This window comes from Anguilla rostrata, chromosome 12 (assembly GCF_018555375.3).
Source record: "Anguilla rostrata isolate EN2019 chromosome 12, ASM1855537v3, whole genome shotgun sequence".
Lineage (NCBI taxonomy): Eukaryota > Metazoa > Chordata > Actinopteri > Anguilliformes > Anguillidae > Anguilla > Anguilla rostrata.
In genome coordinates this window covers 41,374,555-41,388,956 of record NC_057944.1, presented here as the reverse complement: position 1 = coordinate 41,388,956, position 14,402 = coordinate 41,374,555, and the positions used below count along the sequence as shown (strand labels likewise).

The 14,402-nt window shown below is 49.5% G+C and overlaps 1 protein-coding gene across 1 annotated transcript; it reads right to left on the bottom strand.

Annotated features, from left to right (window-relative positions):
* Nucleotides 1–56: 56 nt before the first annotated feature.
* On the bottom strand, nt 57–14,340 carry wdfy1 (WD repeat and FYVE domain containing 1). The gene is made up of 12 exons (XM_064303347.1): nt 14,075–14,340; nt 12,997–13,064; nt 12,639–12,712; nt 11,651–11,705; nt 11,389–11,539; nt 10,095–10,207; nt 8,621–8,747; nt 6,672–6,777; nt 5,115–5,216; nt 4,244–4,374; nt 2,747–2,855; nt 57–2,499 (listed from the first exon to the last, which is right to left on the bottom strand). Exons 1-12 carry the CDS (start codon nt 14,209–14,211, stop codon nt 2,440–2,442), a joined length of 1,233 nt encoding a protein of 410 aa, XP_064159417.1. The 5' UTR covers nt 14,212–14,340; the 3' UTR covers nt 57–2,439.
* Between the last annotated feature and the right edge of the window lie 62 nt (nt 14,341–14,402).

Sequence of the window (14,402 nt, the reverse complement as noted above, 5' to 3'; positions counted from 1 at the left end):
TATTTTCCTGCAAAGCAAGGAGCTCTGTTTAAAAAATGCACATGGCAAACATGCTATAGGTTAGAGTGTATAGTTTTATTAAGCTTCTTTAAACTTCAATATTCATGATGCCCGTAGCCTGAAACACCATCAGGCAGAAGCATTATCAACAGGAGTTATCTTTAAAAAATACCCTGTTCCACAAGTACAACAGTGTGGTTGCAGGATCCTGCGCAAAATTACAAGGGCTACACAATGGCATAAAAACAAAGCAGGTGTTAGGGCGTGTCTGTGGAAATCTCACTTTTCTGGAAATGCAAACGCTTGCTACAGCTGAAGGGCTCTTAGGCCTGGGCCAGCTGGCCTCCAGCCGACTGCCGCCATGTGTGGAACACGAGACGGTCTTTTCCCAAAAACAGCTACTCCTGCGCTACTGTGGAATGGGTAACTAATGTCTGTTTGTCTCAGGACGATTTCAGATTCAACAGAGCTAAGATTACATCTTTACTAATCGCCATGGTGATGGGGGACTGTGGATCAGCAGCTCGACAGGGCGGAGCTACGGCACACACTCTCAGTGTAAAATAACTGATCCAGCACAGCCAGTGCTCCACGACTCAACAGCACTGCTACTGGTGAACCCCAGTACTAGACAACTTTCACCAAGCCCACACCAAATGAGAAAGGACAGCTAGCTTTTCAATTAAAATGTGCCTGCAGACCAGCTAGAGAAAGTGATGAAATTCCTTCATTATTTTTACAGAGTACCAAAGGCTAACTTTTTGTGGAAACAAAGAAATGAGGACTTGAATCCTGACTGCACTGTAGCAATGGGTCTCCCGACAGTCGAATTCCCAGAAACATTCCCAGTTACATACTCTGTAACATTCCCAGCCACAGCCCTCCAGACCAGCCTTCCCGTGTGTACCGTTAATCGGACCCACCCTCCACTTCGCCGACGCCATTACTTCATCTAATGAACACACTACTGGCAGAATCAGCTAGTGACCATAAACACAGGCTACATGTATAAATACACAGTAAGTAAACATGTTACTGGGGTTCAGCATACATCGAGGCAAGCCATGTCTTACCAGCCACAGAATGAGCCCATTTTACTGCACAGCATTTATACATCTGGAGGCAACGCAACAGAAACATAAAAGCGTGTCCAAAAAAAAGAAATAAACATTTTTCAAAACCAGTTTTCAAACAGATGTCAAAAACCTGAAGAGTGATTTAGTGCAGAAAGGTTGGGACGAGCCCAGTGGCTCCAGGAGTCTGGGAAGGGGGGATGAAAGAAGGAATACTGCCTCAGCAGGTAAACGGACGGTCTGCATGTAGGCCCAGATGACAGTCCACCCCCTGAAAAGGCTCTGTGCTTTGCTGCTTAAGGCTTTGCAAGGCTGGCCTGCTGTCACCACACCTACTACGCCTGTCTACAGAAACAGCCCATCAGTCTCACCCAGACTAAACTACATTTACAGGGACAAATCCCTCCCAGCCGTCTGGTCCCACTACGTATTTACAAAAGGCAAGCCTCCGATACCTCGTAAATCAGTGCTGTTTAAAAGTGTTACCGAACCCCAACCCTGACAGCCATCAATCACACTGGACAAAGCTGGGACCAGCCAATTGCAGCCTCCAGACACTGGCCTCTTATTTGAGTCACGCCCATTTCCCCTGAGGCTAACAGCATCACAGAGTGAATGTTAAGGCCAACGAGCGAAGGAATTCCAACAGGTAATCTGGTTACAGTGAGACAGGGCTCACAGAGACAGGTGTGAACAGGTAATCTGGTTACAGTGAGACAGGGCTCACAGACACAGGTGTGAACAGGTAATCTGGTTACAGTGCGACAGGGCTCACAGAGACAGGTGTGAACAGGTAATCTGGTTACATTGAGACAGGGCTCACAGAGACAGGTGTGAACAGGTAATCTGGTTAGGATTGAGAGGCACGATCAGCTCTATCAACCTTCAGCATCTTTGCCTCAAGGACCAAAAACATGAGACAGCTCTGAGCAGCCAGGACTTCTGGGAAATCTGTGGAATTCCAATCCCATGAAGCAACACAGGAAAACCTCATCAGCTGGCCTGTGCAGTGGCCCCACAGCACTGTCTGTACCCACATCAAACACAGCTTCTCTAAGGAAGACCGTTCAGCGATCAGACCTGGAGTTCTACTGATCTGTCACATGACCGTTTACACCAAGGACCAGAAGAGCAGGCATGGACAGAGGATCCCTGCTCACAACACACATGCTGTGTGTGTGTGTGTGTGTGTGTGAGAATGAGTGTGCCTGTGTGTGTGTATGCGTATGTTTCTGTCCACTGGTCTATAGGGATGAGAGATTGAGTAGAGGGGGTGGAGGAGGGCGGAGCTTCCTTGAGTGCAGCAGGGCTGGGCAGCCATCAGGGGAGGGGCTTGGGAGGCTCAGGGGGCGTGGCCAGGGGGTGCTCAGCGGGGAGAGAAACCGGTTGCTATGCTGCACCCGACAACCTGCGTCATGTCCCAGATCTACAGAGAGAGGACAGAGAGATACTCACACACTGACCTGTTCACCTGTACGAGACACACACACACACATGCACACACACACGCGCACGCACACACACATGCATGCATGCATGAACGCGCACGCACACACATGCATGCATGAATGCACACACACAGACACACGCATGCAGACACACAGCCCTGTTCACATGGATCACACGTGTGACTAACGGTTGAGAAGCAGCAGAAGCAGGTAAAGGGATCTGACCTTGACCACACGGTCGCTGCCGCAGGTCACCATCAGTCCCCGGCTCGGGTCCATGTCCATGTGAGCGATGTTGTGCTTTCCCTCGTGGAAGGTGGCCAGTGGCGTCCGGCTAGAACACACACGCACACACACACATACGCACACACACACACACACACACACGCACGCGCACGCACACGCACGCACGCACACGCACACGCACACAGACACGCACGCACACGCACACACGCGCACACACGCACACACACGCACACACACGCACACAGACACCACGCACACACACGCACACGCACGCACACGCAACACACACACACACGCACACAGCACACAGCCACACACACAACACGCACAGACACGCACAACGCGACACACACACACACAGACACGCACACACACGCACACACCACAGACACGCACACAGACCGCACACAGACATCACCCACGCACGACAGCACACCACACACAAGCACACTGCACAATAGCACAGAGCCACAGACGCACAAAGACACGCACACAGACGCACGCACAGGCACAGACACGCACACAGACACGCACAGACGCGCACACAGACACGCACAGACGCGCACACAGACACGCACACACAGGCACAGACGCGCACAGACATGCACAGACATGCACAGACATGACTTTTCCATGCGTTTGCAGGAAGCAATTATTTTCTCATACTTTAAAATAATTTTTGAGGATGAGGAGAGACCAGGGCAGAGCAGGGGAGTGGTGGGGAGGGGCAGGGCAGAGCAGGAGAGGGCTGGGGCAGGGCAGGGCAGGCAGGGCAGGGGAGGGGTGGGGCAGGGCAGGGCAGCAGGGCAGGGGAGGGGTGGGGCAGGCAGGCAGGGCAGGGAGGGGGGGGGGCAGGGGAGGGGTGGGGCAGGGCAGAGGCGGAGGGCAGGTGAGGGGGAGGGAGGGCCAGGGCAGGGAGGGGGGGGCAGGCAGGGGCGGCAGGGCAGGCGAAGGGGTGGGGTAGGGGCGGGGCAGGGGAGGGGCAGGGCAGGCAGGGGAGGGGTGGGCAGAGCAGGCAGGGCAGGGGAGGGGTGGGCAGAGCAGGGGAGGGTGGGGCAGGGCAGGGCAGTAGGCCAGGGCGGCAGGGCAGGCGAGGGGTGGGGTAGGGCAGGCGAGGGGTGGGGTAGGGCAGGAGGCAGGCAGAGAGGGGTGGGGCAGAGCAGGGGGGAGGGGTGGGGCAGGGCAGGGGAGGGCGGGGAGGGGGGGCAGGGCAGGGCGGCAGGGCAGGGCGAGGGGTGGGGTAGGGCAGGCGAGGGGTGGAGTAGGGCAGGCGAGGGGTGGGGCAGGGCAGGCGAGGGGTGGGGCAGGGCAGAGCAGGGGAGGGGTGGGGCAGGGGAGGGGAGGGTAGGAGGGCCAGGGCAGGGGAGGGGCGGGGCAGGACAGGGGAGGGGAGGGGCAGGACAGGGAAGGGGGTAGGAGGGCCAGGGCAGGGCAGGGGAGGGGAGGTGCGTGGGAGGGGCACTGGCTGTCACTCACTCCTCGTCCTTGATGGTCAGGTAGCAGTCGTCACACACTCGGACCTGGAACTCGAAGCCCATGACCGGGTAGGCCGAGCGCTTGGAGCTACACTTCCCACAGACCGCCTTCCCACACTTCCTGCAGTGGTGCTGACAACAGGAAGTGCATGCGCATCACTCAGGGGTGAAGCGTAACAAAGCCTCTCCCTGTCCAATCACAAATCATCACAATCTGGCCACGCTCAGAACTCACAATGCTTTACCACTCAGCACTCCTGTCATTCAGACCCCTTCAGACGCGCTAATGCCACAGCATGCTAACCTGGGACCATCCCACGACTGTGTGTGTGTGTGTGAGAGAGAGTGTGTGTGTGTGTGTATGTGTGTGTGTGTGTCTGTGTGAGAGAGAAAGAGTGTGTGTGTGTGCATGCATGTGTGTGTATGTGTGTGTGTGAGAGAGAGAGTGTGTGTGTGTGTGTGCATGCATGTGTGTGTGTGAGACAGAGAGTGTGTGTGTGTGTACCCGTGGGTACCCGTGTGTGTCTAGTACTGATTCAGATCAAACTGCTGTTAAATTTGGCCGTATGCAAATGGTCTTTGAGTTGCTTTAGCCAACATGTACCATATCATACACCATTCACACCCAGGGAGTCAGTCCATTTTAGTCACAAAACACTTACGTCTCAGGGAGGAACTAAGCTTAACGGAAAACTCCCATTGGTCAGCCTGCTTAACACAGCACTCTCATTGGTCAGCCTGCTCAAAGGAGTGCTCCCATTGGCCGGCCAGCCTGCTTAACGGAGTGCTCCCATTGGCCAGCATGCTTAATGGAGCGCTCCCATTAGCCAGCCCGCTTAACGAAGCGCTCCGATTGGCTAAACCGCACTCACCTGCCGCAGCCCCAGGGTCTTAGAGTCCCACATCTGCTTCAGATTCCAAAAGAAGGGCTGCTCACAATTCTGACATGAGTCACTGTCCAACCACTGAGGAGCCTGAGAGAGGGAGGGGGAAGAGACGGGGGAGGGAGATAGGGAGGGGGAGGGGAGAAGGGGAGGAGGACAGAAGAGAGGGGGAGAGCGAGGATGAGGGAATGGAGAGAGGGACAGAATGAAGAGGAAAATCAGCAGGGGTGAACAAATCACACTTGTGATCATAGTCTAATAAAGAACCACAGTAATCCTGCAAATAAACCAAATAAACACTGCCCTTTAAACACACAGTGTGGTAACAGCAGTAATTGCACATAATTTTTGCATTGACATGGCTGCATCCATTTAAACACCAAGGGGTGATGAGCTCAAGGAAACTTTACATGGAGTATGGACAGAACAAGCAGAGGAAGTGTGACTCAAAATTCACCAGGAAGGACAGAACAAGAGAGCAGTGTGATCACACCAGTAAAGAGAACGGGCCGTGAGAGCAGCTCCCTGCTGGGATCAGCAGCAGTGAGAGCAGCTCCCTGCTGGGATCAGCAGCAGTGAGAGCAGCTCCCTGCTGGGATCAGCAGCAGTGAGAGCAGCTCCCTGCTGGGATCAGCAGCAGTGAGAGCAGCTCCTTGCTGGGATCAGCAGCAGTGAGAGCAGCTCCCTGCTGGGATCAAATGGTAATGGTAAATGGACTGCATTTATATAGCGCTTTTATCCAAAGCGCTTTACAATTGATGCCTCTCATTTGCCAGAGCAGTTAGGGGTTAGGTGTCTTGCTCAAGGACACTTCGACACGCCCAGGGCTGGGTTTGAACCGGCAACCCTCCGATTGCCAGACAATCGGTTATACCTCCTGAGCTATGTCGCCCCAGCAGTGAGAGCAGCTCACACATAAACACCAGAGGGCAGAGATGAGCTCAAAGAAACGTTACCATGGAGATGGACAGAACAAGCAGGAGGAAGTGTGACTCACATCCACCCAGACAAAAGAAGAACAGGACCGTGAGAGCAGCTCCCTGCTGGGATCAGCAGCAGTGAGAGCAGCTCCCTGCTGGGATCAGCAGCAGTGAGAGCAGCTCCCTGCTGGGATCAGCAGCAGTGAGAGCAGCTCCCTGCTGGGATCAGCAGCAGTGAGAGCAGCTCCCTGCTGGGATCAGCAGCAATGAGAACATGTCTGTATGTGTTTGTATGAAGAGTTTGTAGCATGTCTGTATGATGTGTTTTTATGTAGTATGTCTGTATGATGTTTGTATGAAGAGTTTGTAGCATGTCTGTATGATGTGTTTTTATGTAGTATGTTTGTATGACGTGTTTGTAGCATGTATGTATGATGTGTTTGTATGTAGTATGTTTGTATGATTTGTTTGTATGTAGTATTTCTGTATGTTTGTATGATGAGTTTGTAGCATGTCTGTATGATGTTTGTATGCAGTATGTTTGTATGATTTGTTTGTATGTAGTATGTCTGTATGACCTGTTTGTATGACGTGTTTGTATGTAGCATGTTTATGTTGTGCATACTTCTTCTCTGGGCGTGTCCATGTTCCACACGGTGATCCCTCCATCTGAAGAGCAGGAGACCAGCTGCCTCGTCAACTGCAGATACCGCACAGCCTGGACACGCTCACTGAAGACAGGAACAGACAGGCTTACATACACTTACACAGGCTTAAACACGCTTACACACGCTTAGACACGCTTAGACAGGCTTACACACGCTTAGACAGGCTTACACACGCTTAGACAGGCTTAAACACGCTTAGACAGGCTTAAACACGCTTACACACGCTTAGACACGCTTAGACAGGCTTACACACGCTTAGACAGGCTTAAACACGCTTAGACAGGCTTACACACGCTTAGACAGGCTTAGACACGCTTAGACAGGCTTACACACGCTTAGACAGGCTTACACACGCTTAGACAGGCTTACACACGCTTAGACAGGCTTACACACGCTTAGACAGGCTTACACACGCTTAGACAGGCTTAAACACGCTTAGACAGGCTTACACACGCTTAGACAGGCTTACACACGCTTAGACAGGCTTACACACACTTAGACAGGCTTACACACGCTTAGACAGGCTTAAACACGCTTAGACAGGCTTAAACACGCTTACACACACTTAGTATTAAACACGCTTACACACACTTAGACAGGCTTAAACACGCTTACACACGCTTAGACAGGCTTAGACAGGCTTACACACGCTTAGACAGGCTTACACACGCTTAGACATGCTTACACACACTTAGACAGGCTTAAACACGCTTACACACGCTTACACACGCTTAGACAGGCTTAGACAGGCTTAAACACGCTTAGACAGGCTTAAACACGCTTACACACACCTAGACAGGCTTAAACACGCTTACACACACTTATACAGGCTTAAACACGCTTACACACACTTATACAGGCTTAAACATGCTTACACACACTTAGACAGGCTTAAACACGCTTACACACACTTATACAGGCTTAAACACGCTTACACACACCTAGACAGGCTTAAACACGCTTACACACACTTAGACAGGCTTAAACATGCTTACACACACTTAGTATTAAACACGCTTACACACACTTAGACAGGCTTAAACACGCTTACACACACTTATACAGGCTTAAACACGCTTACACACACTTATACAGGCTTAAACATGCTTACACACACTTAGTATTAAACACGCTTACACACACTTATACAGGCTTAAACATGCTTACACACACTTAGACAGGCTTAAACACGCTTACACACACTTATACAGGCTTAAACACGCTTACACACACTTAGACAGGCTTAAACACGCTTACACACACTTAGACAGGCTTAAACACGCTTACACACACTTAGTATTAAACACGCTTACACACACTTAGACAGGCTTAAACACGCTTACACACACTTAGACAGGCTTAAACACGCTTACACACACTTATACAGGCTTAAACACGCTTACACACACTTAGACAGGCTTAAACATGCTTACACACACTTATACAGGCTTAAACACGCTTACACACACTTAGACAGGCTTAAACACGCTTACACACACTTAGACAGGCTTAAACACGCTTACACACACTTATACAGGCTTAAACACGCTTACACACACTTAGTATTAAACACGCTTACACACACTTAGACAGGCTTAAACATACTTACACACACTTATACAGGCTTAAACACGCTTACACACACATACCCCGCCCATGCATGCACCCAGCCATATCTACACTTATACATAACCCCATCCATGCTCATTTGTAGCTCCATCCACATTAATGAACAGCTCCACCCACATTAATGAGCAGCCCCACCCATGCTCATATGTAGCTCCACCCACATTAATGAATAGCCCTGCCCATGCTCATATGTAGCTCCACCCACATTAATGAATAGCCCCGCCCATGATCATATGTAGCTCCACCCACATTAATGAATAGCCCCGCCCATGCTTACTGGTGTCCCTGGAGCAGGAGGGTGCGGCCCTTCCGACCCCCGATGTCCCACATGATCACACTGTGGTCCGACGCCCCTGAAAACAGCAGCCGCTGCACAGGGTCCCAGCACAGAGCCCCGATGCTACCTGGGGGGGGACACAGAAATTTGAGCGGCACTCAGGGGGGGCAGGGAAGCAGACAGCACAGTCGTTCTCAAACTGCTTAATCTGAACTTACACAGTACCATCATACGGTGCACACACAACACACAAACACGCTCAGCACACCAAATGCACACAGGACACATGAAGCACCAGCAGGTAAACCTTCTTCTGCAACTGCAAAATTGCCCTCATAATGTTTAGGACAAAGACAAATTGCCTTCTTGATTTTGCTCCCGACTCCAAAGGCAATCAAAAGCCTGGAATCATGACTAGATACTGAAAGCGCTCTTATACCTGCACTAAGAGCGCAACTAAACACACCTAACTAATCAGAAACACCTGTGAAGCTATTTGTGCCAAACATCACAGTGCCCTGAATTGGGGGGCTATGTACAAACAGTGGTGTCATTTCTACATCTTGAAACCAAAATGTATTTTTTTTTAAATACGCTTCAAAAAAGGAGAAACTGCATTTTAAGCACATATGAACAGTTTGATTACGAATCTAATATTGTGGAGTACAGAGCTACGTCAAGAAAAAAAAAACTTTCATTGGAAGTATAATATCATTTACAGCCTGTACGAAAGAGGAAGGAAGAGGTAGCCATGGTGACTGCGGTGTGTCATGTGACCCATTACGGGTGATGACCTCACTGCAGCGAGGCTGAGAATCTATGAAAATCACGATGGAGAACTGTGCAGGAACCACAGCAGTGAACAAGCTCAATCACAGAGACCGCACTGTTACACTGTTGATACCACAGGGCAGCCAATCAGCTACAGGCTACACCGCCGCCTCAAATATAATGATTTCATATGATGTCACATTCTTTAAAAATAACATCTCACTGACCAATCATGGTCTGTAGAAGAGTGCAGTATCCTCACCGTCAGAATACCAGCCCTATATTACCATAGAAACACTTAACTAAACTCCACCCACCCATCAATTCACAGCTCCCTGTCAAAGACAGTAGACCACACCAAGATGGGCAAATCTGCCCACACAGTGAAACTCCATTACAAGAACCAGGAATGTATGCGGTCTCTGTGGTGATGAGCGATCTCCAGCCCAGCAGAAGCCTGCTCTGTCTCAGACTGCCATGGTGAGGGGGTGCGGTTTGGTTCATCAGAGACCAATAAGCAGAGACTATGCTTCTTCTCTTTTCCTTTACGGACGGGCTGGGCACGCTCAGGTAAGTGCGTGTATCTGAGTGTGTGTGTAATTATGTATGTCTCTCACTCTCCAGGCCTTTCAAAGTGGTGACGGTAGAGTAGGTTTGAGTGCGTAAGTGTGTATGTATGAGTGTGTAAGTATGTATGTCTCACCTTCGTGGCCTTTCAGAGTAGTGATGGTAGAGTAGGTTTGTCTCTCCAGTTTCAGCAGGGTGATCTGACCGGCATAATCCCCCACAAACGCATGCTGTGTGTCTTTATCATACCTGTGCACAGGGTTAAGGAGCACAGCATCACCTGTACTAACACAGCACTAACACAAGTACAGTGTTAACACCAAAACACAGAGCGAACACAGGACCACAGAGCGAACACTGAGCGAACACAGGAACACCCAGCGAACACAGGAACACAGAGCTAACACAAGAACACCGAGCGAACACAGGAACACAGAGCTAACACTGAAACACAGAGCGAACACAGGAACACCGAGCGAACACAGGAACACCGAGCGAACACAGAGCGAACACATAGCTAACACAAGAACACCGAGCGAACACAGGAACACAGACCTAACACCGAAACACAGAGCGAACACAGGAACACAGAGCGAACACAGGAACACAGAGCAAACAAAGGAACACAGAGCAAACACAGGAACACAGAGCAAACACAGAGCTAACACAGGAACATAGAGCGAACACAGAGCAAACACAGAGCTAACACAGGAACATAGAGCGAACACAGGAACACCAAGCGAACACAGGAACACAAACCTAACACAGGAACAAAGAGGTGTGTGAGGTATGCTAACTGTGCAAAAGAGTTAGTGGTCAGGAGCAAAGTGTGTTAGGGTAGAGTGTGTCAGGTGCATTAGTGTAGGTATGTTAAGTAGACATAGGTCTGAGGGTGTGAGGTTATGTGTCAGGGTGTGTTAGGTGTGCTAGTGAGGTATGCTGTATGTTGGTGGTGAGTAGCTGTGTATGTTAGGTGTGTAAGGTGCATTGGTTGTGTGAGGTATACTAAGTGTGTGAAGTGTGTTAGGGTGTGAGGTATGTTATGTGTGTTAGGGGTGTTAGGGTGTGTTAGGTGTGTGAGGTATGCTGTGTATGTTGGGTGTGTAGGTGTGTGAGGTATGCTGTGTATGTTAGGTGTGTAAGGTGCATTGGTTGTGTGAGGTATACTAAGTGTGTGAAGTGTGTTAGGGTGTGAGGTATGTAAAGTGTGTTAGGGTGTGTGAGGGTGTGAGGTATGTTATGTGCGTTAGGTATGTTAGGGTGTGTTAGGTGTGTGAGGTATGCTGTGTATGTTCGGTGTGTAAGGTGCATTGGGTGTGTGAGGTATACTAAGTGTGTGAAGTGTGTGAGGTATGTTATGTGTGTTAGGTGTGTTAGTGTGTGAGGTATGTTAAGTGTGTTAGGGTGTGTGAGGCAGAGTTGAAGGATACTGCAGGCAGGAGGCCCAGGAGGTGAAGTAATGGCGTCCCAGCATGGCCCCACTGTGTGTGCACATCCAGCTCACACACTTATCATGGCCTGTGCTCACCACCCACTCGCTCTCAGGGCAGAAGATGATGTCCGACACGCGGTTCTGATGGGCTGAAACCACAAAAATGCACAGACACACACGCACATGCGCACACGCTCTTAGTCTCAAGACTTATACATTCACTTTGAGTCTTACTTTCAGATTCAGTTCCCCCTTCTCACCTGGATATGTTTTCACATGGTTCATTTTGTTGAAATCTTCAGAAATGTGGAATTCCTGTAAAGAGAGAAAGAGCACAATGTTGTGAGAGATGGCACATTTCCCTATTCAAAGCGAGGCCCCAGGTGTTTCTCATTAAGAGACCGATCCAGCCAGTCTGCAGCCGTAAACAGCACAGCAATGGGCTGCCCCTCACACTGCCTGTTTCACCGCACGCTGTACCCGTGCTCTACGGGGCAGTGCAGAACAGAACACAGGCCAATGGGGCGGCCACAACTGACCCAAAAGTTTAGGCCCCAGGAGAACAGGAGGAGGGATGATATTAAAACATTTGTACAGATCTGACCAGCTGATTTACAGACAATGCAAAAAGCCAACAGCCAGCATTACTCCAGAGAGACCCTACAGGCCACACACAGTACTACAGGAGAACCACTGACTATTTTACACCCTACAAGCCACACACAGTACTACATGAGAGCCACTGACTATTTTACACCCTACAGGCCACACACAGTACTACAGGAGAGCCACTGACTATTTTACACCCTACAGGCCACACAGTACTACAGGAGAGCCTGTGGGTATTTCACACCCTACAGGCCAACATACTGAGAACCTGACATTCCCAAGGCACCCCGTACATGGAGCATCATTTTACACCCTACAGGCCACACAGTACTACAGGAGAGCCTGTGGGTATTTCACACCCTACAGGCCATACACAAACTCTGCCATGCCCAGGCTGGCTTACATTGGAGCATCATTATTTTCAAACACTACATTCAGCCTTTGTAAAGCTTCAGCTGCTGGAGCAGGCCTGGTATAACACATCTGAACACGGCAGAACACACCCAAGCCCTGAACGCCGGGCTCTATGCACTGTAAATCAAGTGCATGTGGGGAACACAAGCCATGTTACTCCAGACCAAAGTTACCTTGCACAAGAAAAAGGACAGAAGCACTAAGGCCCCAACCCCCATAACTCACCACAACAGCACCGTTGTCCTGGCCCACGAAGACGCGCTTACTCTCATGGTGATAGGACAGGCAGGAGCACGGCGCTTAAAATACACAACAAACTGTTAAATAAACATATTCATACCGAAGCAGTGATACACATAAAGTCAGCGTTAAAGTATCACGCACACATGCCGTCATAAAAACGTAACATCTAACGTGGACAAACACTGCGGAATGAGTCTGAAAATGAGACCCATCCCAAGTAAAGCACGTTAAAACCGCCACATGAACCCTACCAATACTACGGCCCATCACAGAGGACAAGATGCGCAGAGCAAACAAGAGGAAAGACTAGTGTGGAAACCCAGATCTAGGCCATACTTACAGGACACGGTGTGATAGATGCTGGGCCAATACTGCCCGCTGTCTCGCTTCAGCCATACTCGGATTGTTCTGCGTTACACGGGAGATGTTAGAGTCACACACATTAAAGCTTAAAGCGGTACACCATCCTTCAACCTACAGGCAGCGAAAGTTAACTAAACAGTTAAAAGAAAACTCAAAAACATCTCAAATTCCATTTTTTTAAACAAACTGATTCCAACAAAGCACTTACTTCAACACATATATTGTCGGCGAGCGTTACCTAACGTGTTATCCTCAGAATTAACTGTAGTTGTCAAAATGCTTCTAGTTATGATAGCTAACGAATGAACTCTACAGTCTAACGAAAACATGACGAATGTCCAGCGAATGATAACTTTAGTCATCTGATGTAGAAGTAGCTTTCTGACCTAAAGCTAGCTATACAATCAAATACTACCTATTCTCCCAGCTTTGAGCAAACTAGCTATCGACCAAAACAATATCGCATATTAGCACAACATCGCTAGCTAGCCAGATAGACAAGCTACTTAGTCTACACCCCAAGCTGTCACCCTTACATTAGCTAGAAGCTACCAAACAGTAGCTAGACATCTAGCTTGCTAAGCTTAGATCTAGCTGTCAAGAGCCAATACTAGCGAGCTAATACTTGGTATAACTAACTGTAATGTTCACATAGACTGCTTGTAGGTTAGTTTCTGACTGGTCTGTTTCTTTGCGTTAGCCGCAGCTAGCTGCTAGTTGTATCCGTGTGTATGTACGGTAAATTACCGTATGAAATCCTGGACTAGCGCCCGACACCTTAGTGAGAGCAGATTAGCACACTACAAACGCAACTACACACATCGGAACTTGCTATTGTTTTGCCAGTGTTAGGTTGCTAACGTTAGCCATCTAGCCAGCCCGTTAGACTACCCAACGCTGCCGAAATTTCGAACGGATATTATTATAATTTTAATAACGGTTATGGAGCTGGAAATGAAATGAAAGCAGTTAGCGAATTAATTTCTCTCGTCACAGAGTAAGAGAGAAATATCCACGGGTCGTCTGCGTCAGTGAGATAGAGTCGAGAGGCTAACCTGTCCTCACTGACTGTGATAACACCGTCCTCCTTAGGAATCAGAATCGCGGCATTGACTGCATCCTGGTGCCCTTCGATCTTGTTTAAAAGGACCGGTCTAGAGCTCTGTGGCCTCGAGTGGATCTCCGCCGCCATGGCGCTCCGTTTTCCCCTCCGTAGAGCAAACAAGTCAGCTGACGGTTTGGGAAGCACCAGGGAAGTGCAATAATAATGTGACTGTAGCTACCGTAGTGTATGCTAAAGATCCGCCTTTACATTTCAGCCAAAGTCACCTAACTTTATTGCGCGAGATGTTTTAATCCCGTTTAAAACAGAATTCTTTCAGT

What these genes read in the sequence shown, in the direction of transcription:
- wdfy1 (XM_064303347.1), bottom strand. Translation starts at nt 14,211, where the DNA reads ATGGCGGCGGAGATCCACTCGAGGCCACAGAGCTCTAGACCGGTCCTT. An exon ending in CCATGTGAAAACATATCCAG is followed by an intron (nt 11,540 to 11,650) that starts GTGAGAAGGGGG and finishes TTGTGGTTTCAG; the next exon opens with CCCATCAGAACCGCGTGTCG. An exon ending in CTGACCATCAAGGACGAGGA is followed by an intron (nt 2,856 to 4,243) that starts GTGAGTGACAGC and finishes TGTGTGTTCTAG; the next exon opens with CCGGACGCCACTGGCCACCT.